General features: G+C 41.7%; 3 protein-coding genes across 3 annotated transcripts; 2 read left to right on the top strand and 1 right to left on the bottom strand.

The window, feature by feature from the left end:
* Positions 1-272: 272 nt before the first annotated feature.
* On the top strand, positions 273-3,097 carry chrac1 (chromatin accessibility complex subunit 1). Its single transcript, XM_071514350.1, has 3 exons — positions 273-454; positions 639-765; positions 1,403-3,097. Exons 1-3 carry the CDS (start codon positions 305-307, stop codon positions 1,480-1,482), a joined length of 357 nt encoding a protein of 118 aa, XP_071370451.1. The 5' UTR covers positions 273-304; the 3' UTR covers positions 1,483-3,097.
* A 35-nt stretch (positions 3,098-3,132) lies between these two features.
* On the bottom strand, positions 3,133-5,571 carry LOC139640177 (uncharacterized). The gene is made up of 3 exons (XM_071514349.1): positions 5,515-5,571; positions 4,040-4,586; positions 3,133-3,288 (listed from the first exon to the last, which is right to left on the bottom strand). The coding sequence occupies exons 2-3, from the start codon at positions 4,573-4,575 to the stop codon at positions 3,147-3,149; spliced, it is 678 nt and encodes a 225-aa protein (XP_071370450.1). The 5' UTR covers positions 4,576-4,586; positions 5,515-5,571; the 3' UTR covers positions 3,133-3,146.
* A 2,939-nt stretch (positions 5,572-8,510) lies between these two features.
* pip4p2 (phosphatidylinositol-4,5-bisphosphate 4-phosphatase 2) lies at positions 8,511-24,269 on the top strand. The gene is made up of 7 exons (XM_071514352.1): positions 8,511-8,683; positions 15,586-15,734; positions 17,805-17,911; positions 18,331-18,454; positions 20,063-20,115; positions 21,977-22,067; positions 22,740-24,269. Exons 1-7 carry the CDS (start codon positions 8,578-8,580, stop codon positions 22,881-22,883), a joined length of 774 nt encoding a protein of 257 aa, XP_071370453.1. The 5' UTR covers positions 8,511-8,577; the 3' UTR covers positions 22,884-24,269.
* Positions 24,270-24,679: the final 410 nt, after the last annotated feature.

Here is a 24,679-nt window from a genome sequence, read left to right on the forward strand (position 1 = left end):
CTTCGGTGGTTTGTGATTTGGGTAAAACCAAGTCAAGCGCCACTATCGGGCTGGAGGAAACTGCGCTGAAATTCACCAGTTTGTTGTTTGCGATGTATTTACTTAAATAAATACATACAAGTTTTTAAAACTGTCGAGTATAATATTTCGTATGAGGTATAAAACGCTTCGTACGGATCTTTAATTAGGATTTCTGGAGATTGAAAATACGGAGCTACGTCACCGTTCAAAACAATACTACAACTTCCGCCTGTCTCGCGCCCTGTGTGTCGGCGTTGTTAGCCAAGAAACATCCACTGTCCTCATGAAGATGTCTCAAAATAACTCCGACAAAGATGCCTCCAACAACAAAACCATCTCCCTGCCGATCTCAAGAGTGAGGCTGATCATGAAAAGTTCCCCTGACGTCTCCAGCATTAACCAGGATGCTCTTTTCCTCACCACCAAGGCTACAGTAAGCTGTCGTTTAAATCCGTTGACTGAGCACCGTTAACGTTCATCACCTTGGCTTGCTTAGCTGTTGCTGCTAACAAGGATTAGCTTTGCTGCTAGCTCCCCAGCTAACTTTAATTGCTGCTAGGTTGGCTGGTCGTGTGTATTGCTACTATCGCCCGTTGACTTGTGTTGTGTTGTTGAAGGAGCTGTTTGTCCAGCACCTGGCTCTGTCCTCGTTCAACAACGGATCCGGGAAGGACAACAACACGCTGTCGTACAGTGACCTGGCCAGCACCGCGGAGGAGACGGAAATTTTTCATTTTCTCACAGGTAAGAACAGTCTGTACTCACAATGTCTACCGCTTCTCTCAAACACAGGGGCCACATGACACTGTACACTACAGCTACATTAAGGTGAAAAGTAGTCCCATGTCAGTCTCAAGTCTTGAGGCACAAGTCCCAGTGTAGATTACCAAGTCAAGTCTCAAGTCCAAATGTAGAAGACCAAGTAAAGTGAGAACAAGTCAAGCATCAGGTTAATAACTTCAAGAAAACAAACTATTTAGGACTTTTCAGTGCAGTATTGTTTAAGTACTATAAATAGTATAAAAGCTTACTAAGTGCATAATGAGTTTGATTTCTATAGTCAGTTTCAACTTCAGTAAATTCAGTCGTTCCATACAAATTCACAAAACAATTTAAATTCAGTTGTCTGGTGGAACAAATCTCATAACTTTAAGTTTTAAGTCATTTACACATACACAAGATCTTTTGTCAAGACTTTAGAAAGCTTTTCAAGTCATCAAATTAGAAATCAAGTCCCAGGTCATCAGAACCCAAGTTAAGCCAAGTCTCAAGTCTCAAGTCTTCTCTTCATGCGTCAAGTCTCAAGCAATTAATATTGTGATTCAAGTCCCCAATGTCTTTTTAAAACCAAATACAATATATGTTTTTTTTTAATTGACAGACATCCTACCAAAGAAGATCTTGGCTCGGGATTACCTCAAGTCCTTGGAGCAAATGCAGGAAGAGGAGGCTGACAACTAAAAGGACATTGGCTTCATTTCACTTCTTTGCAGCTCTGCCCTGGACAGATGTTATCAAGTGTACACATCCTGCCAGTGATTGACAGCAAAGTGACTGGCAGAAGAGACGCCCTGAACTTCCTCAATGCTTTTAAATACATTGACAAAGTCGAGTTCTAGGGCTCATGGGAAAAGGTAGTGAATGTGGAACTGAGAGTAGAGCCACAGAGGGCAAATGTGGAATCAAGTGAAGGCATTCTCTTGTAGAGATCTACATTAGACACAACAATACAGTCTTAGAGGAACATCTTTGGGTTTATTTTATATAGTACAATTTAGCTACCATGAACTCTCTGTGCCGGAAACCTAAATTTGTCACCTTGGCCTAAACAAAACCGTGTTAGACAAATCACAGTACAATCACCCCATCTCAAGTTTACTACCTAATCCATTGCCTTTCCAAAGATAATGCATTTGAGTAGGCTAAAGTACTGTCGTTGCTAGCAAAATGACATACTTGAAAAGTAGACTGATTTTGGACAAATTTTTGTTTTCAGAACATAAGCACTTAAGGTGTATTTTGCATGATGTGCTTATACTTTTAGATTGTGATAGAAGTTTCACTGGTAGCAATTTCTTATAAATCTCTTATGCAGTTTTTGTATGCACTACTATCAGGACGAGTGAATTTTCCTGAATTTTCCTGAATAACTTGCAGAATTGTATGTTCACTCATTCATTGTAATGGGCAAAAACAACATGGAGATCCATTCCACAACACTGGAGCACAGATGCCTCATCTCTCAAACTATTATTAGCTTTTGAAATATGATTGGGTGAACACTTTGTTTCATAGATGCTCTCAAAATTTGATTGATGACCTGGATTTTTCTCTGCTGATGTTACTGATATTACTGTTTTCTAAAAGATATGCATTGCCACGGGTTGTCAGTAGATTGATATCATATAGACTTGAAAGTAGTTTGAACTAATCTAAGGTACAAATACCTTTTTTTTTTTTCAAATTAACTACAAAACAAGGTGTGGCAACTGAACATGTATCGTCTTGGCAAATGAAAGTTCACACTCAACCCAATAGATGTGAATATTTCAAGTGTTTATAACAACTGGTCACCTCATCTGCCTCTTTATTTACAAAATTGTTTAAATTTGATATTGAAAATAAAGATTCATACTGTGTGTAATACCTTTTGCACCACAATTATCTCTTTTTACACCACAATCCTGCAAGATAAATACGTATTTCATGTGACAATGTGGTTTATGAACCATGAATGAAATGTAAAACAACTCACTCATTCTATTCAAAGCTTCACATGTGTCTTGCAGCTTTACTGGAGCCTGTTAATGTGACCAGTAACTCATAAATCTCCATGTGGAACATGCTTCTAGACAGGGAATGTAAAAATAGATTTAACTGCCACATGTTCATCAAAGCGTCCTGATATTGTAAGGTTTGTATATTTATGTTGATTATAGGCTACACATTGGACTGGTAGGAGTAATGATGACAAAATGATAAGGTGCATATTAAGAGTGTGCTTTGTCCTCACACTTTACAAGAGAATAATATCCTTATAAACCTGAGCATGCATGCATTGCCGTACAGTACATGAATATTAATACCGTCCAACTAAGGAAAGAACAAGAGGCAACAGGACGTTGTCACTGTGCAATTAGCTTTCTGAGTCGAAGCTGCATGTTGAGTAGAGACTTCTCTAGTGTGGAGAACTGCTCCTCCAGAAGGTTTGCCATGTGTTCTCTGCCATGTATGGCATCCGTTGTGCTGGCAAGCTGCTCTTTCATGCTGAAAGAGACAACAAACCACCAGTAAATATCAGCGACTTTGACAAGTGTGGTGTTATGGAAAACGCTGACAAAAGTAAAAAAAAGTATGAATCAGGGTGTAATCAAAGCGAGGTAAAAATAAGATCTCTTCCATCCAACAGAGAGAGAAAACGTTAATGCTGTACAACTATTTCAGTGCCAGAACTTTGTCTCAGCCAGATGTGCCGACAGACGACTGTAGAAATGACTCAGCTGGTGTCTGGACAACTGTTTCCACCCTGATCCAGGACTCCAGATTCCCTCACTAACAATAAATTAGCTGTGGGAAGGAAAACTCCCAAAGCTGGCCTTGGATCAGTATGTATTGGAAACTTAATTTCTATTCCTGTACACAGTGCGGCAGGTCTTGACTAGTGGTTGATACAGCGTAACATCGTCAGAAAGGGATTTAGCAATTCTGGTGGTAAAAGCACCATATATTCTGCTGTGAGTGTTATAGGGCCCAAGAGAAAATTCAACCTGCTTTGAAATTTACTTGTGATCATCTGAACTGTGCAAAGTATGCATCTGCCAACAGAAAGCCAAACCTTTGAATTAATTATTCTAAAAGGTGCTATGGGTATTAGGTATGGTCATGCACTCCACTCAAAAGAAACATTCAAGAACAAATTGTGGATGGAGCTACCTAGTTTTATCTGTACAGTTGTGTACAGTTTGTCCCAGGCATTTAACCTGTAGACCTAAAACTTAAATGGTTCCCTCTCCCTCACCTGGAGAAGGCCCACTGCTCCCTCCCGTCTCTTCTGGTCTCCTCCAGTGAGAGGAACACCTTCTGCATGGTCCCCACAGCCTCGGCCACAGTCTGGTGGTCTGACCGGACCCCTTGAACCTCCTCTCTGGCTTGCTGCTGGTAGGAGACTCCTCCCTCCTCCACCCCGCTGGAGGTGGACACAGCCTGTAGGGCGGCCCTGTTCTGGAGAACAAGCAGGCGGGACCTCGCAAACTCCTCCGGCCCGGCGATGCTGTCCCAGCACACTGGGGAGGACGGGGGCAGCCAGAAGCGCTGGGTGCAGTTGGCCGGCTTCCCTGGGGTTTCCGTTATGAAGGGGCTGTCAGCAGGGAAGCTGTGTAGCAGCTCCTGAAGCAGGAAGGAACCGGAGCCCCACTCCCAGTCTTCTGTGACTGGTTCCCCAGACTCTTGCTCTGGGGTGAGGCTAGGCCCTGCCCCCCCCACTGGGAGCCAGACCCCCAGCAGGAGGCAGCAGGACAGGCAGAGCCGGGCCCAGCTCACTTCCTCCTGGAGCATCTCCAAGCTGGCTGGAGCATAATGTAATGGGCTTCATTAAGACTTGCAAACATGGAACACACCAGCTGGCGAGGATAGTTACTGCAATGCTTGGCATCATGACAGACAATCCTTATCCACTATTAAACTATTTTTCCATTGTGTGCATTCCCAGATATCAAGTTTCTGTTTCATTCACAGCAGACAAAAACAAAATGTTGCCTAGGCTACTCCTTTCTCATCTTATGTTGGGAGGTTCTTTTAAACATGAAAATAAAACACTAACTTTGTTTTAGGGAGCTATAATAATGAAATCAAACAATCAGAAATGTAAGACTACATTAAAATACAGCTCCCACATGCATTCCCGAGACAGACATTAATATGCTGTGGAAATCTAAGAGGAATGGATGGGTGTTTACTCACATAGGCTAAGCAAAATTTCTGTTGGTCGTTAAAAAGATAAGAATAACAGACAAAAAGTCATACAGCGCCGGGTGCTGTCATAAAGCGTCGTTAAGACATAGAAATATAGCCGGAAAAAAACGAAACTTTAGCGATTTTGCCTTCAAAATAAAAGTGTCAGAGTCAAAGTGTTGCAATCGACAGAAAGAAATAATTAATAACTGGGAATAACTGGGGGTACAGATGAACAGTTGTTACTCTGCGACCACTACAGATTCCTGCTTAAATTTATCGTATATTTTCGCTACTGTAGTTTAACTCAAATAACGTTGCAATATATTGGTATATATTGCTATATTGGTCAATAAGGGTTACAGGAAGTCTTATTTTCATTCTGGCTAGCTTGACACTGATCCATCAAAATGGGTGGAATGAACTATCGCAGCAATCAACTTCTGATCAGCATCAATAGCTACTGTACTTCTAAAGGTATTTTTTCCTGATAATTCTGCTACCATTGCATACGGCCCTTGTGTGTGGTGTAGCTGAACTTACCTTGCAAAGAAATCCCAGCGACGAAAGCAGTTCGTGGAAGCTGCGACGCTCCTCTGGTGCCTGAGCGGTCGGAAAAAATGACTCGCTGACTGCAGCCCGTTACATGCAATCTGGAGCGCTATTTACTGGCCCGGGAACAGCAGAGACAGGAGGAAAGTAGGCTCTGAGGGGGGATATGGGAAATGTACCCCAAAGAATAAGGGGTGCATTTGCAGTTTTGCTGGGAATGTCTCCTGTCTTACAAGGTCAAGGCCTAATTCAGCTTTTTAACAGTAAGCAGGCTCCCTAAACACAAATTCACTACTGTTCTAATCAAAGACTTATACTGTGTCTATGATAGCACTATAATATTCCTATGGGATTTACAGTTGTATTCTCCCAAAATGTATTATAGGATAGGCCCAGTTCTTTTTCATAAGGAGTTTCAGTTATAACACTATACTTATAACATCAGTTGTTTGCTTTTTTCTCCTCTACAAGTCAGTGGGTCTACAGATAAATGGGAGTGAGGGGGGTAAGAGAAGGTGTGAGGCTCCTGGAATTTATGAGCCGTTTTACAGTGTCCTGAACAGATTCAACACAGACGAAAAACAATGCAAACCATGACTTGAATTTGGATGAACTTGAAATGTTTCACAGCATTCATAGAAAATTTCGCCTATAACCATTCATAGATGATTTAGCATGTGTCATGTTATTCTATCTGTGCACTGGTCAAATGGTTTTGGTATTCAGATTTACTCATAAAGTTACAAGGCCTACTTTTTTTGTTGCAAAGATATAGATTCCAAATTGAAATTGTCTTCTTCAATCCTAGAGCTACGTAATGTCTCACACTGCTTGATTTATCCAAAACATCTGTATTTGTTTAGTGAATGAGGATGAATTTGAATAAGTCTTTACACGCTGACATAAGCATCTAGGAATGGGGGATAGACTTGGCACAAATAGTCGAGGGTGTTGTAATGTTAGGGGAGGAATGGACCTGAGGCGCTATACAACCTCCAAAAACTCTAATTAATCCTGGAATGAACTGAAGACACAAACTAGACTCACCCATCAACTAGAGTAAATTCCCAAGAGGTGAGAAGGGTGGAGCTTTAAAAGGATATTCTGCTCTGTTGTTTTATAATGCTGGTATGTTTTACACTGGACCAGACACTTTTCACAGGAGGTGGAGGAAGTGCTTGATGTTTACCACTGCCATCAAGAAAGCACTGAATAGTCATGTTCTTCATGGAGGAACGGTGCAGTGCTGCATCATGGGAAAACTCCCTGCCAGCATGACACACTTAAACTTGCCTTGGGGCCAACACCTGTTATTCATATGATGACTGCCAGAAAATATGCTCTCTCTAATATTCCACAGTTGTGTACACAGATACTAATTTGGTTCATGTTCTTTTCAAACATTGCTGATGATTTCCAAACCATTTCTGACTTGTTTTTAGGGAATACTGACACTACTACATGAGAAATGCATCTTGGGATTTGGGATCTTTGGATGTAAATGTTAATCTCGGCAAGATTAACAGTCAGAGTTGTTGCAAACCATGCCAAAAAATGCACCTTATGTCAGTATGGAGCCACCAGAACCACTGACAGTGGGAAGAGTTTATGTTGTTGTCCTTGTGTTTTTGAATGCAGTAGTACTTTAATGTTACATTAACACGTAACAGGTAAATAATTTGTTACAAATCAGTGAAAAATCTAATAAGTGCATTCTTTGTGACATTTGTGCCATCAGAAACTGAACTGAATTATGTTAAAAAAAAAAAAAAGCTGTATCTCAGAATTTATGAAGAAAATTAACAGGGGGCTGGGAATTTTACATTATAAAATTCCACAATTTCTGCTGATTTACAGTATCAGTGTAAAATAAATGTATGTTTGGAATAAAGAAGATTTTTATTATTTTATGTCATATAGCAGTGGCTATGAAGTTCTATTCAAATGAAGCAAATGTGTTAATGTTTTTGACTGACTGATTAAATGAATCAGGCTGAAAAGCAAGAAAAAAAAAACACAAGTCACATTCCCTCTGTTATGATATTCTGAAACTGCTCCAGGGGCGCCTTCAAGCAGCCAGCACATATAAGCCTACAGTGACACCTAGTGTGTAAGTAGCGAATAACTTCACTCAGAAAAATCTAGTTACCACTTCTAGTATGGGTCAGAATCTCATAAGGGAAAGCCTGTGCATGTGTTCAGAGGCTGATGAAAAGGACTACAGAGAAAACCCAAAGCCTGTTACTTCAATAAAATTAAACTAAACAGGTTTGTGTTCACCAGGCAAGACCTACAACTTCAATAACTTGATTTATTAATTCCCCACAACAGTTTAAATGATGGCCCTTTTCATAAACCTGCCTGGGCCCAGTCTGCACTTATAAAACTGGTAAGTCTGGGTCAGTTCTGATTGGCTGCGTCACGTTCTAAACTACAGAAAACGTTCTAAAAGTCGTTACAAAATAGCCGAAGTGGCTGTAAAAAATAGTTTACAACTACTTTGTTTAACTAGTTTTCAAGAACTGGGCTATATAACATTTACGGAGCTCGCTAGGTGACATGAGAAAATATTTTTTAAACGACACGACTTAATAAAGCGCGTCCATGGTTTAAAAAAATAAAGTGTTTTGAGAGTAACTTGCTGCCAATTTCAAAAGATTTCTTCAACATTTGCTCTCTACGTTGTTTTACCAACGTTTTACAAAAGGAATACGCCACTCGATGCCTTCATTTACAGCGGTGCCTCTTATGTCTCTTATTGCTTAATTAGGCCACAGTGGCCTATATAGTATATCTCCACATGCGTGGTATCTCACTTTACAACTCCTAGCAGAGCAGCACTGCCCATGCCCAAGGACATGTCGGGGTGGGAGGGGGTTTGGGGTACGTCGCACACAGTGAGCTCCACCTCCAGGCTGCCGTCACCGGCGTTGGAGCAGCTCAGCACCGACAAGCCGCTGGCTGCTCCTCTCTGCTGAGGGAAGGCTTGGTCCAGGAGAGTCGCCACCGTTTCTGCTGGTTACTTCGCACGGTTTGGCTGCAGCCGCTACCGACATGGCCTCCGACGGCATGGACGAGCGATCTCCGTTGTTGTCGGCTCCCAACTCCGGGAATGTCACCCCCACGGCGCCCCCGTACCTGCAGGATTCAAGTCCCCGAGGTAAACACATACCGCTGCTTGCATGCTGAATCATTTTGGGCGTATCGCGTTGAGCAATGTTTTGTGTAAGTGCGTAAATAAATTGCAGCGGGAGAGGGCATCGGTGGAAAATCAATCGGCAGATGAGGAAAAGGTGGAGCTTCACTGTGAGAACTAGAGCAGTGGGTTAGGGAAGGGGCCTACAATAACAACCCTCTGTTTTTGCTGCAGAAATGCTTACATCACGATTTGTTGGGGCCGGGTAATGTTTTGGGTCTTCACCAAAAAATGATACCAGTCGTGATGTTGCCAGTAATGTCGCAAGCTGGTGACTGATGGGTGAGAAATTGCACATTGCAGATGAAGGCAACATAGCAGCCTATTGTCCCAGCAGTGTCCAGCTGCAAATCTCTAAAACCTCCAGATGTGTCCTGTTTGTGGATGGGACCAAATCATTAGCACATGATAGAATATGTGTGCATTATTCAAACAGCTTATTGATATTTACATATCTATTTGATGTTGTCTGTTTATTGCTCATTTCTGTTTTTAGGGGGAGGGGCGAGGGGCAATCCGTGGGACTGTAAGCAATAAATACAACCTAAAGTCATGCAGATGGCCTGTTTTTGAAAAGGCAGTTTTTATCCAGTCATTTATATCCTTCAATCAGACTACACAAAATATGCACAGTCATAGCCTGAAGACTGACACACACTCCACATTTTGCTCAGTAAACAGCTTGAATGTAGGTTACAGTACCATAATGCGAGCAGAGCTTGAAAGACCTCGGCAATTACATCTCATAAATCTTCCACCCAGCAGGCGTAGGATGTAAGTGTCAAGACTGGCTTTTCCACTGAATTGGTTTGATCAAATTCTTAGTTGTGTAGCAGAGGAGCAAATGCCATCTGAAGCAGTACGTCACACGTGCTTCTGCTTGTCTGCTTTGCTGGCAAGATCGGGAAGCAAGCTAAAGATTGATGTTTTACTTGAATGGTGAGCCTTAGAAAAGTTCCCTCATCATGTTAATTACAAAAACATTCAGATCAGATTCTCATGCCAAAGAGTCGTGTTGTGGGTCTTTTGTCTCTTGTTTTAGCAACTTGATTACTATTTCAAAACTAACTTATAAATAAAATCTGAAACAAATCAGGCTTCAGACACAATCGGCTGTTGACAGAGTTTTCCCTTACAAGCAGGGGATTGAACCTGCTGCTTGTCAAGGGGTTGTATAAACAGCATTTCTTTTCCTTGCCACAAAACTTGTTCTTAAGCAAATGAATGGATTCATTGACCGTATAATACTCTTTAGGAGCATTTAAGGACAAATGGCTAATGTCAAAGAAATAAACATTGAAAATGAACATTTTGTTGTTCTGTAGCAGTCTAATCTGCAAAATTCATATTTCACCACCGGCTTAATTATAAAGACTTAAACATTGGACTGTGAGGTTCATGAAGTGACAGCCTCTGTTTGGTTGGTACAGTACTGAGCAAAGCCTAAATGAATGTCAGTATATTTCATGGCCTAGTTTCTCCCTCCCTCTCTGCACCCTGGATTATGGCTAATTCCAGTTTCTTTGGGTTTGTTGGAATACAATCCCCTATCAGACAATGCGTGATGAGGGATTAATGGGAGCAAAAGAGGGACAAACTACTGAGCTGTTTTCCTGAAAAGTCATGGCAATGATGGTTGCTTACTGTAGACAGACAGGGCTATTGAAACAATGGGGTCTGAGGTGTTTCTATTCAGCAGAATAGAACAAATATCAACTACATTTAGGAATTGACTTGCGAGGATGGAATAGAAAAGAGTAGAATGGATGTTTTGTGGGTCATATAGTAAACGCTGATGATTGTGAAACTGTCTCTGCCTTATAGGGTCCTGAATATTTTCAGTACAGTAATGCACAGTGAATAATCATCACTCTTTTACCTCATGAAGAAAGATGCTCACAATCTGGCTTGACTCAGCAGAACTGAAAAACCCCACAGTCCAGTAACAGGTTGATTATGAGGATGATGCAGATTCACTGTTCGCTGTTTCCCCCTCCAGTGAGTAAGGCTACTATCATCCATTGCCTAACCATCTGTTGTAAGTCAGGGTGCTGGTGTGTGTGGCGGAGAGCAACGACCTTGGGTGCCTCTGAATGGATAGTTACTAGGGCTGGGTGATAAGACGATATTATCGTTTATCGTCTTTCAGTGGAATCATATCGTGATGATATGGTGATTTTGGGATATTGTGACACAAAACTGCTGTCTACATTGAAGATGAAGAGCAAATTTTATTTAAAATCTCTGACAAAATGAGGTATAGTGGGAATATTATTTGAAAATTTCAGTTTTGTCTGACCTCACACAACATTACGATTCGGTTCAGTGGGATGAGCATTAATTTAATTATTTAACATGCGTTTTTGCATACATGAGCCATATCGTGATATATATTGACATAAAAAAAATCCTTATAATAATCGTGATATTGATTTCAACCATATTGCCCGGCCCTATTAGGCACTATGTTTGATTTCATTGTCTTATATACTTGGCAGAACAATAGACTGCAGTGAAAGCCCATCTAAAGCTGTCGTCTTCTTTACAATGATTCACGGATTCTTTCACTCAGTCACTTTCAATGATAGGCAGTGATCAACGCTCTAGTGATATACATAAGTCTGTTAAAATACACATTTGATCCCATTTAAAACCAGGGATAGTAGGAAGGTAGTAGGGTAAGGTCATCCAAGGGTGGGGTCAGCAATCTGCAACATTTACCCCCATCCTGTACAGCATTGCATCATGGGAACGGCCTGTTGAATAACATGTTCACCTTAAAGAGTCTTTTATTGCATCAAACAGGTGGGCTTGTTGCCTGTCTCTCATCCTGTCAGACCCACCCCAATGAATATGCACATTTCCCAACCCCACCCCAATTGTGCAATGCACCCCATTGTATCAAATGTCTCCTAGGACAACAGAAAACTGGAGGATCCTGAGCAGCTGGTGTCTGCATACCAGCTAGTCAGCCATCCAGTCAGACCCACAACCCACCAGTCACTCAGTCAGCTAGTCGCTCGGTCAGCCAGCTACTCATCTCCTGCCAGCCAATCAGCTGTGCAGTCAGCCGGCCGGCAACCAAGCTAGTCAGCCTATCTGCGAATCAGCTACCCACTGAGCCGGTCAGTAAGCCTACCGGCCAGACGGGGTGTGATGATGGCCATGATGGCGCTGGTGGTCGTAGTAAAATGCCTTCTCATCTTACGCCTGGCTCAGAGGCAGCCAGTGAAAACCTATAGTTCCTATATTCTGTTTCAGCCAAGTGTTAGGACAGACAGGAGGAGGCAGGCCTCTCTCTGGCTGTTGACATTAACTGCCAGTAGTAGATGATATAGAAAGAATTGCTGATTGTGTTTGAATTCATGGTGTTGATAAGCATTTTCTTCTATAGTGTTCTGTATGTGCTATAAAGAATGTAAGGGAATAGAATATATACTACCAGTCAAAGGTTTGGACACACACAATTTTCTTATATTCTTACTATTTTTCACATTTTAGAATAATAGTAAAGACATCAAAACTATGAAATAACACAAATGGAATAATGCAGTGACCAAAAAAGTGTTAACCAATTCAAAACTATCTTATATTTTAGATTCTTTAAATCTTTAGATTCTTCAATATTTATATTTGTCTAAGAAACAAATCTCAAGCATTTAAGCATAAGCCTTTAGATCAAAATGGCTTTAAGATAATGAAAATCATAGTTCATTCAGTCAGGTGTGTCCAACTTTTGACTGGTAGTGTAATACAAACCATAACTGACCACTCAACACTGAGATTTTGCATTGGATTTACTGTGAAAGTGGAACAGGCATGAAACATCACACTTGCTGCATAATCGATTATATTTCAACAAAATATTGTACACTGTCCAAATTATCATCTCAGTAATGCATCACTGTTTCCCAGTAGAAAGTGACTTAATGCAGCTTTCTCCGCAATAGACACCAAGTTCCTGGACACAATGGGAGCGTCCAGTCTTTGGCACGGGCCGGTCGTGTTTCTGCTGAGGCTGGCCAAGCTCACCCAAACGGAGACTGCGTGTCCCATCTGTGCCTGTGGCGTCAACCGGTTGACTGTCACTGAATCTCGGAGCCAAGTGCATTTACCTGTTGACTTGCCCCATTATCTCGTTCAGAGCGAGACAAGAGGGGAATTGGTCGTTTGTCAGCAGAGATTAGATGGCTGTAATGCGAAGAGCCTCCTTTGAGTTTGGTCGATAGTCCTGGATAACGCTTAACCTAGTGATTTTGTTGGAAGCCATTGACTTTCTGCTATCTGTTAGAATTATGTATTAACCCTGTAATTAGATTGTATGAAGAATGTAGTTAATACGATGTCAGTTATAGTGTAGACTAGCCTTGGTTGAGGTAGAAGCCACACATTTTACATGGTTTTGCTTGTAAATTGAATAAATAGATGTGTATTTACTTGAGGGAGTAATTTGTGCAGTGTTGAAATGCATTATGTACACTTAATGGTGTATGAAAGTTTGTCACTTTTTTTGTCACTTTTTTTCAGGGACAAGAGGCAAAGGAAGGAAGAAAGAATGAATGAACAAATTAATTAGTTAATTTAAGAGAAGGTTGAGTGAATTGATGGAGAGAATATCATTGTCTTAGCTTCTTAGTTTCAGCTGCATGGCCTCATCGCTCCACTAATGGTCACTGTCTTTGTGACAGACAGACCTGTGGTTCAAGTAGACTGTAGCTGAAGAGCCTAATCTGCAGTAGCTCATTATACAGGGAGGAGAAGAGACTGTGAGGGAGAGGGGTGAAGTGTGAATATGAGAGTGGTAGAGAGCATGCATGAAAGAGACTAACAGGATGAGAGTTAAATGAGAGAGCAAGGGGTGGAGAGAGTTTAAGTGAGAGCAGGCAGGAGTGGGAACAACCAGAAGACTTGTACGTACAGAACATTAAGTATGCTAGTAACATTAATACTACTACTACTAGTAGTAGTAAAAGTATTCAAGTGGCTGGTGTAAATCCATGGATTAAGTGTGTTAAAACCCCTGGAAAAAAACATGGAATGTAGACTAATTACATGAGGTTAATGTGGGATTAAACAGTACATAGTTCATTTGAGTAGCTACTGTAGTTTTTTCACTCCCACATTTAGTTCAAGCACAGAGGAATTGTTTCAGTTTGTAAAGGCCAGCCATTTGGTCAAGTTGATAGATTTTTATAGATTTGTTTGAAGTGAGTACAATAACACTCTCATCAGTAGCCCAGGCATTTCTGTGCTTTCACAGCCAAAATGCCCCGGTATTTATTTATTAAGCACATTATTGGAGACAAGTTTTTACTTTATCTGCCCAGGCAACTCATGCCACAATTCCTCATACAACAGACAAATTACTGATGATATATTCAATCTGTGTATAGTCTCCAGTTCAACATTAAAACCTACAAAACTATAATAATCTCATGGATAACTGTTGCATTTTGTGACGCTTGCAGTGAGCAGTTCTGTATCTGCCAATAGCCTAATAAGTTACAAGTATAATTTGTCTCTAGTTTGGCAGTCAGTGGATTTAATTACTCCATCGTTTTGGTGTATTTAAAAGGGGTCATTGTTTCTTTCTTGAACATTCAGAGTGGTACATGGCTTCTGACGAATAGAAAAGAGTCACATGTTGCAGCAGTCAGAGCCGTAGACTGGCTGTCATGGGTTTGCACCCTGTATGGGCAATAGTTCAGCTTGACACCATGAATGAAGAGCAAGTACTGACTTAGTCATGGGACATAATTTCAAATAGGGTCATTCAGGACATTTCCCTTGTTTCCCAGGTGGGAAGTGATCTTCTGCCAGGTTGTAATAGTTAATAATGGATTGAATGAATGACATTTGTGTGTTTGGGAAAAGTAGATTGGTCTGGATAGTTGCTCTTATTTCAGCGGTTAAGAGTGGGAAGCCCTGTTAGCTATGACAAGTTAAATTATTCTTTCTTTGATTATGTTATTTTACTATTTCCTACTTTGTATAACCTGAACATACAAACATGCGGCTGCTCCTACTGAACATTTGCGATGCCATCAGTGTTTTTCCTGAAACAGTTTTTGATCCCTCCAGCCATCACTGCACATACATAAGTTAACATAAGTAGAAAATCATTTTCTGAAATGCGACATTGTACTACTCGAAGAGTGGTCAACTCTAGTGATCTTAGATCATCTTGTAGTTATGTTATTCTGCTGTTGTACACAATTTCCAGTGTATTCAAATGAAATCACTGACCTGAATACAGCACACGCATGCCAACAAGACCTCTGCCATGTTAGTGCCCCCAGCTACAATATTCATATCCCCAAATCACTAAATACTATGGAAACATGACAGCAGAACCATGCTGACCCCACATTTCAATCTATTTCATCCATCCATGCATTTTACTAACAACATAGCTGTGAATTTGGGAGGTTCAACTGTACAGAATAGTATTAGAATTAGTATCAGAATAGTAGTAATAGTAATATCACAGTAGTAAAAAAAATGATTTTCCTCATCTGACTTAAAGATGGTTCTAATGGAAGAGAGGTTCTTTTCTGTAGTGAAAACAGGCACAATCTGCCTTTGAATTTAGCTTTGGTTCAATGACCTCCACTAGAGGTATGGTGCCAAAGCTAGATTCAAAACTAGATTTTAGCTGCTTACAAGATGTGAAAATCCACATTGGTATGTAAAGCCCTTTGAGACATGCTTGTGATAAAGGGCTATGTAACTGAACATGACTAGACTAGACTAGACTAGACTAGACATGTGGATAATGAAGCTATATAGATGCATGTTGTCTGCATGTGATTAACAGCTTGCTGTGTGTTGTGTCCTTTGCCCCCCCCCCCCCCCCTTTCTCAAAGCCGAACTACCTCCTCCCTACACAGCCATCGCCAGCCCCGACGCCGGCGGTGTGCCCGTCATCAACTGCCGCGTATGCCAGTCGCTCATCAACCTGGACGGCAAGCTGCATCAGCACGTGGTCAAGTGCACCGTCTGCAACGAAGCTACGGTGAGTGGGGGCCGATATCGACAGGGGTGACAGCTTAACAAACCATCTTTTGTGTTGACATCACAGAGTCGTGATTTTGTTACTGTCAGGTTGAGTGAAGGCATTTAGTCTTCTGTTTCATGCCAGCCATGAAGCTCTTTTCATTTTCCTTGAGCTGCTTGTCATTCCTCCTCTCTTCTCCTCTCCTCTCCTCTCTTGGTCTTTTTCTCACTCATGCACTCACTCACTCACTCACGCACACACACACACACACATTTCCAAGTGTGACTCCTCCTTGAAAGCTTTATATACACTCTGACCACCAGTCAGGGTCAGAGTTCAGGCAATGCTTCAGTGACCACAGCAGGTGAATTGTGGGTAAAGTATCAGTGTTTCTGCTCTCTCAATCTCCCTGCCTAACCCTATACCTTTAGGACTGACTTGAGCTCATTATTTACATACCAAGTAGTGCTATACTGTAGTTCAAATTAGCCATAATTTAATCCAACTGAATATATATAGCCCCCGTGGGCCTTGTGTCCATGTGAAACAGCAGGACAGTCTAGTTGTTTGAGAGACCCTCCTTCAACCTGAGGACCAGGTTCAAGCCCCTGTGTCAGCAAGCCTCCACCCTGCTGAAGTGTCCTTGAGCAAGACACTGAATCCCTACCAGCTCCACGGTTGCTGTTCTGTTGCTGAAACTGACATTTGACCTGCTGTGGAGGGGGCAAGTGACAAGATAATTTCCCCATGGGATCAATTAAGTGTCACATTATCAGGCTGTTATGTTGTGTCATCGGACACATAATTTTTCAAACAATGGCCAACAGTGAAAACCTTTAACTTCATCCAGATACAAACTGTTCCTGCCTATTTTTCATCTTCCTGTAGCCAAATGCTGAGTGACACTGATCTAGATATCTATCATTCAGTCCAGTGATAACTGCTCCCTGTGACTGGAATTGAAACATTGCCTGTGTCCCAGCCTGAGTAACTGAGTGCTGTGATAGAGCCGTCAGTGGAGCTGGTGGCAGATGCAGACTTATCTCTCTTTCTTTCTCTTTTACAGTCCTGGAGGAGGAGAACAGGGATGGATGGCTGTCGTTAGTACAGTCACCAAGACAGGGGCAGAGAATCCCACTCCCATTGGCTGCTTAATGGTGCTTATCCACCAACACAGCCAGAGTATTACATATGGGCTTACCTCATTACATTATACTGGTCGATAAAAGTGCATGCACACTGGTGACAATGTCTGGTCTTGTCGCACCTCATGTTAGGTCGGGTTCAACAGACAATGCAGCCAGTGCATTGCACAGCAAGTGCAATATGCATCATGCATCCTGTGATCCATGTCTATGCATAGATATGACATTTCACAGTACAGTCCTATTCCAGCCTAGACTGTGATGAACTAAACAAAATCATTGGGCGTAAACGTGTCTCAACTCACAGCATGAGTGCAGAAAGCACAGTTGTTGTAATTCTTGATATCTGAAATTTAAGAGTTTTTCTCAGTCCAGTGCTCAGCTGAGGGAGATTGGATCAATTGCAGCCTGGCCAATTAGCAGCAACTGTTGCTGCCACTGGCCTGCCCACTGCATCTAGACACAAACAGCCTGGACTTGACTCAACAGCCACGATGACTCAGCACTGTTTACAGCACACCCATTACTTTTTATCAGATCACCTATAAGTAGGTGCGAAGTTATTGTGAAAATGCAACACTGTGTTGTTTTTTGAAAATGCCTCTGAAATGAATGATAAATTAAATGCAGTATTTGACAGAGGTCATATGATCAAGCATATCAAATAATTGTGTATAATATTAACAAGGAAAACCTAAACTCTATGGGTAAACAAAATATACAGTTTATTTCATATATTGGAGGCAAAGCAGTCCATTTTGCACAGTGTTTTATCCATGCAGGTAGTTCTGAAGTCTGGCTCTGCTGTGTCGACACTACAGTGGGCTCCCAAGTATCTTTAATCAATATTGTTCTCCGCTTGCCTCTTTCATGGTTTTGTTTGTGTTCTGTATCATATTGGAAGTTTCCAGTGTGCTGATGTTTATATGCCGTCGTCCTTCAGCCCATCAAGAACCCTCCCACAGGGAAGAAGTATGTGAGGTGTCCCTGTAACTGCCTGCTCATCTGTAAAGACACGTCCAGGAGGATAGGATGTCCTCGACCCAACTGGTAGGTGGGAGACAGCAGGCAGACAGAAGTACAGCTTCAGGCTGTTTTATACAATGAGATGTTCTTCTAGAAAGTTGTTATTTCAGAATTGCTGTGTAATTACCTCTTTTCCAAAGCCAAAGTTCAGGTTGTGACAAAATGGATCACATCAAAAATCATTTCCAGTATAAATTTAATGTATATTTGAAACTATTTGATGTAGTTGAGTTGTGCTTGATATACTGTATATTGTATTGCTATATCTTGCCAGACACCTAAATTTAGTCAAAATTACAAAAAAAGTATACATTGTTTGCAACTGAAGCTACATCAAGCACTTATCATATTTGTAAATCTTTTTCAAGTATTCAAAAAGTATTGTACTCCTGTTTTTGGCTTGGCTCCCATCATAAGCCTGTGTCTCCTCGCCCCTCCCACAGCAGACGCATCATCAACCTGAGCCCGGTGATGGTGATCCCGGAGGAGCAGCCCGCCCAGCCGGCGCTGCCCGTCCAGCCGGAGGGGATGAGGGTGGTCTGTGGTCACTGTGGCAACACCTTCCTAGTACGTAAGCCCGCCCACACAACCAGCCTAACCAATCACAGACTTGCCCCATGTAGGATTTTGTTGCTGTGCTGTTGTTCGTACGTGCATAAATAAATCATCTTGCAGGCCAGATCACAGCGTCTCTCTCTCAAGGTATTTGTCGATGTGGAGTAAGTCGGGGATAGCAAAGTGGTTCTGTAGTTCTGGGTGGCATAGCTAGTTGTATATGCATAGGGCTGGTGTTAGGGAAGACTTGTATACCAATCAATGCCAAGCACAAAAAGGAAGTATCATCATGTGCTTTGTTGAAATTAGAGCCTCCATCCCATTGCAGAGTTTTGACTGACTGAATATGATGTTTGCAAATAGCTGGCATGCATTTGCTTTAATTTACCCTTCCTTGCCTGGCTCATTGGAAGACCCCAAGTCCCACTTTATTGCACTGTGGCCACACCTGGTCACAAGAAATCCCATTTACCCTTCTAACCCTCAACTACACCAGCCTTTTGCAGATTAGACCCGTCTTAATGGAAATCATCTTCCTCACTCTGTGCCACCCTGTGTTGAGGATACTTTCAGCGTTTCTGACATGCGACATGTTCGACATGTTATACTCACCTTGATTGGGGTTAATACCTCAGACTGTTGTTCAGCATCTTTTCTCTCATGACCTTAATGAATAAATACAAAAGCCTGCCAAGTATCTCAGTAATGTTAAAAGATGCTGAACACTGACCTGGGGCATTAACTCTGTCTGAGGTAACAGGACTCGCATGTCAAAAGCGGTGGTACTCTCCTCTTAATGTGCGCGTTGTTGCTTGTGGCGTCTGTAGGGCAGTGAGGACGCCAGGTCATCCCAGCCACTCTCTGGCCTCCCCAGCGATGGCTCTCCCCCAGCCCAACAACAGGTTGAGACAGCTGGCCATATTGGTGGACATATTAACAACAGCCTAACCCTGGTCTAATTGAATCTGCTGCCTTATTTGCACTGGTGATAATATGGCTTTTTACACATCTGGCTTTGAAGAGAGCGTCAGCCAAAGAGAGATGCTTTTGATATTTAACGGATAAATTTGGCTTTGAATCTAGTGGTGATGTGGCCTTAGTTGGCTAGAATTCAGAGGTCAATGTTACTTTTTTTCACTGCAAAATTGTCTCTTATGAGCCAGTACACTTTGAAGCCAGGTGTCAAAAGCTACATATTTAACTTGTGTCAATAGGACCTTTCATTATGCTGATCTGTGATGGGAAAAACATTTTCATTAACACTTTGTTAACATCAGAGCCCTTCGTGAAACAATTATAATATTGTATATTGACAACCCCAGCTAACATATTATAATGGGTAGTTTTAGGTGCTAAATTAACCCTATACTTATTCCAACCCTTTGATACCTTCATTAATACAGGAGTTAGAAATAGATTTAGAACTTGTAAAGCATCATAACTGATAAAATCATTGCCAATAAGTCTTGTGCTGATTCTCCTTAAAGTAGAGTAGAATTTAGTGTTTAACATTTCTGTGTGTGTGTGTGTGTGTGTGTGTGTGAGAGAGAGAGAGAGAGAATGTGTGTGTGTGCCCTCTGTAGCTTGTTAACATTGTTCTTCTTCTCTGTTCCCTCACAGTGGATGGAGCTCCGGTTTAACACGCTAGCCAAATGCCCCCACTGCAAAAAAATGTGAGTCCATCAAACCTCCAGTGAACATACTGTAACGTTACACAGTGAACCACATCATATTCTCCCACTCATCCTCACAATACCCTTTTTACTTGAACGTTTTCAAATGTGCATTTAAACTGCAGATCATTTTCTAATGTTACAGCATTCATTTTCAATCTTAGATAAAGAGTTTCTTAGAAATTGTATGAAGCATTTATGATAACAAGCTTTTCATTGTTAAAAACAAATTGTTAAAAAGTATGGAACTGAAAGTGACTTGACCCCAGCCTTGCTGGATGGGTATAAGGGAGCTTCTCATAGGTCAAACTACTCTAACTCACAGCTATCTGGTTCTTGTTAGTTCCACCAAAGAACCAAACCTGGAGGAGTAGTTTCTGAGCGATTGCTTCATGTATAAATTCAGTGTAGTCAGAATCACAGTTGTGGAGGTTTGGCCATGGGCTTTGTGGATCTTGGAGGGAAGGTTATGGAGGCTAAATCTAGATGTGTGACTGGAATTAGTGATCCAGGACCGAGCTGGCTCAATATGCAACACGTAATCCAGATGGGGCGTGGGGGCGTGGGGTCGGACAGGGTCGAGGAGTAGAGGAATGGCGTTTAAAGGTGTGTGCCGGGAGAGCAACCAAAGGATAGTGGGGGATAGTAACTATGGCAGCAAGGCAGTGACGGGACACCAGAGCCTGGGACCGTGCTCCCTTTCTATCTGTGTCTCTGTCTCTATCAATTTTCAGTTCAAAGTTGCTTTATTGGCATGAAATACAAAAGTACTTCATGCCAAAGCAAAGTCATCAAACTGCCTATCTCTATCTCTGTCTGTCAATCTCTGTCTGTCTCTACCTCTGTCTTTATCTCTGTTTCTATCCTCCAGCATCTTTGGTTAAGTTTGCAGGAAAGTGTTGAATCTCTTCCCTTCACCATCTCACTCTCTCTCGTAATAAGCACAGTGGATAGTTGAGGTAGTGTGGTGTCATTTGATATATTTTTCCTAATGTTTATCTGCAACTGACAACCTGTGGTACAGTAGGATTTCCCCCCCTGCAATTACTCTAGCAGGTTACGGTATTTTGTTTTTGGAAAAACTTGAGAGGCGTGTGATTAATCCTGTTTGCAAGTGATGGGCCTTTTTTTGTGGCTGTTTTAATTGCCCGGCAAGAGAAATCCAGTGCACCCCTGGCCCTGGAAAATGAGACACAATGAGACAAACCAGAGCAGAGGAAAAGAGGAAAAAATGTGAAAGCAGGAGAAGAGATTGTTCAAGAAGGAGAAAGTAACAATGGGGAGATTAGGCAACCCTAAGCCATCTGAACACCAGTGATTCCTGAAGAATGTTTGAGTCCGGTCACATGAGAGGCATGTGAGAGCTAAGAGGGGGAGCTGGGGAGTAAAGTAAAGTATTGGGGAAGTAAGAACTGATGCTAGCCTGGTGCTTAAGGGCAGCTGTTTGTATGTATGGAGTCTAGGTAGAATTCAAGAGAGAGGATCTGCACATGTGACTGGCCTTCGGCGCTTTCATCTATAACTTAAAAGGGGAAGTGAGAGATTTTTACCTCACGAGATCGTCGGGGTTCCTAGTACAGCTCCTCCTGGAGTGAGATCACTGGGGAAATGCACTGAAGACTTAAAGGGGTCGTACATGCTGAAACTAAGATTAGAATGACTGATTTATGTTGGTAATGAAACCAAGTCCATTGGTTGTGGCTGTTGATTAGGCTGCAGGTCTGAAATCCCCATGATTGAATAAATGTTAACATGTTTCACATTTATGTCTCTTTCTGTCTGTCTTCTCTGTGTGTATGTGTCTCCTCACACACTAACCCTTCTTTCCCTTTTTGTTCCATCTATTGATCTCTATCTGCAGATCATCTGTTGGCAGTGCGCTCCCTAGGAGGCGCTGTTGCGCTTATATAACCGTAGGAATGATCTGCATTTTCATCGGAGTGGGTTTAACAGTAAGTACTGCGTCTCTCTTGTTTATTTTGTATGGCTTTGCACCTTGGCCGCCCTAGCTGGCTGCCCTGAACACTAAACACTGTATTTCCTCCAAACAACCCCATATTATTCAATCTTTCTCTCTGTATCAGAGTCATATAAGACTTTCACAATTCTGTATAATCATATTAGATTCATAATCGCTTGTTAATGATTTCATAGGATTACAGTGAGTGCCTGATAACATTTTGATTCAAGGTGACTGAGTTTGTTGCAGTTTCTTCCCTGTGTTTTGACATTTTGGATTAAGATGATCAATGACTGATATTATGAAGTGTAGTATGCATTTTCAATCAAGCAGAACTCAACGCTCCTCTGTTCTGTCTGCAACAGACATTTCATTGATTGAGTTGTGTTCTATTCTGGTTAGCAGGAGGTGTAAAATAATACAATACAATGAAAAAGAATAAGGAACTAATTGTGTTGTGTTGTTTTTTGTTCAACATTTACTATTTTTCTCTCTCTCTCTCTCTCTCTCTCTCTCTCTCTCTCTCTCTCTCTCTCTCTCTCTCTCTCTCTCTCTCTCTCTCTCTCTCTCTCTCTCTCTCTCTCTCTCTCTCTCTCTCTCTCTCTCTCTCTCTCTCTCTCTCTCTCTCTCTCTCACACACACACACACTCATCTGTGTCAACAGGTGGGCACTCGGGACTTCGCCAGTCGTTACAATGCCACCTATGTGTCCTGGGCGTTCGCCTACCTGCTGGGACTCATCTGTCTGATACGGGCCTGCTACTGGGGGGCTATCAAAGTCAGCTACCCGGAGAACAGCTTCGCCTAGGGTGGGCTCGGCCCGCTCGGCCTCGCACGGCTGGAAAAACAAACCCCACTTTTAGTTTTTTCATCTTGTTCAGATTTCAAACGGGTCGTGTTCAGCGGAGCGGAACTTGTGCAGAATGTCTGGACAGGAACGTGTCGGAAAGATGTGAATGTGTGTTGTTGTGTGTTGCGGGGAGCGTGTTGGAGGAATATGTTGTTGTGTTTCTGCCTGGAAAGTTTTTGAGAGTTCTGATTCGCTGAACAAACCCAATGTCGGTCAGTCCCCTCCTGGTCCACAAGGACTCAAATCCTGCCCAGGTTTTGCAGAAATCCTCCAAAATTCAGAATCATGAACCTGCATGAATTGGTGTGCTAACTCATAAAATGTGATTTTCTTTATGTGATATGGAAAATGAATGGCATAAATCAACCTGGTTCCAATGCTGATTTAAGATCAATAGTTAAGCAAACTGGTTGGATTTGGTCTCTCTGGGCCACAGTTTCTCAGCAGCCTGACGGACATGATGGTGCCCATTTGATGTTCTACATTTTGTTACTGACCAGACCAAAATGAGACGACCTCCTAAGAACAATTTGCCCATTGCACTACGATTATATGCAATTGTATGTGTTGTTTTGCTGCTAGTTTAACCCAGCTACAAAAAGCTGCATATCCATACTGTATTGTAACCATTTACCTTGCCTGTGTACACTGACAACATAGTATTGCTATATGATTTTAATTCTTGAAATGATCAACTTTTAAGAGAAATCGTCCTTAAATACCCATGTGTGCCAATGTTGCTGCCCAGTATTAGTCAACAAGAGCGTCTGATCAAAAGGAGCTTGTTTCTGTCAAGGTGTTCAACTTTTTCGTGCCATGCTGCTTTTAACCCACTAGAGCAATAACCCTTTTATTTTAGTTTTTTTATACTCCTCCTTGTGTTCTTCACTGCATTTATGTTGCCTTCTCACTGGTAGAAAATCATCCCGAAACATGGTGACACACATTTGCATGATAAACTTCTTTATGTTCTGTCACTGAGGTTGTTTTTTTCAGTTCATAAGGTAGCTGAAGCGTACAATGTTCCTGTCTTGCCCTTAGCTCCTCCTACCTGTGATTTAGAATGTAACCCCTCCTGCGCTTCTCGCCCGTCTCTGACCTCCAGTGAATTCTGTGCTAGCTAGCATTGCTATAGGCTAACTCAGCATCCTGTCTCTTGACCTTGACCAGTGGGCACAGTTCCAACTTCTAACCTTGTTCTGAATGTGATGATGATGAAACAGAAAATAATAATAAAAAAATACTCTTTGTACATAGTTCAAATTGAATACTTGGAAAACGGTAGCGAGAGGTGGAAGGAAAAGATGGCTCTTGGGTCTTTTTAAAAATGATAATTTATCAATAAAATGCAAAAAATGTTCACGTTGTACAGTGTGGTTGTTGGTTGTGATCATGTTTCGACTTGACAGATTGTTAAAGGTGATTTTTATATAGGCGTAGGACTCCAAGGTCCAAACAAGCTGGATGACATCCAAGGGAAATCAATGCCTGCAGCTGTATAGCTCAGGTTTAGTTGCCAGTTTAGTTGTTCACATAAACACAACACATCCCTTATTATACATTTGAGTTTGTTTGTGGGTCAAATTGTCTCACAGCATTGCTTTACAGTGCATTGTTCTTTATCTTGTCATTATGAGATACTGGCAACATTGTGTTGAACATCAACTAACTGCACAGTTGTGAGCAGTGCACTGTTCAAAGAGGCAGCACAGGATTACAAAACATTCTGAGAAAACCTCACGTGATTAACCAGA

The sequence above is a fragment of the Centroberyx affinis genome, unplaced genomic scaffold (assembly GCF_046629955.1).
Source record: "Centroberyx affinis isolate AG114_WGS23_722 - 3 ecotype Tasmania unplaced genomic scaffold, CSIRO-AGI_Caff_v1 ptg008557l_1, whole genome shotgun sequence".
NCBI classification, from domain to species: domain Eukaryota; kingdom Metazoa; phylum Chordata; class Actinopteri; order Beryciformes; family Berycidae; genus Centroberyx; species Centroberyx affinis.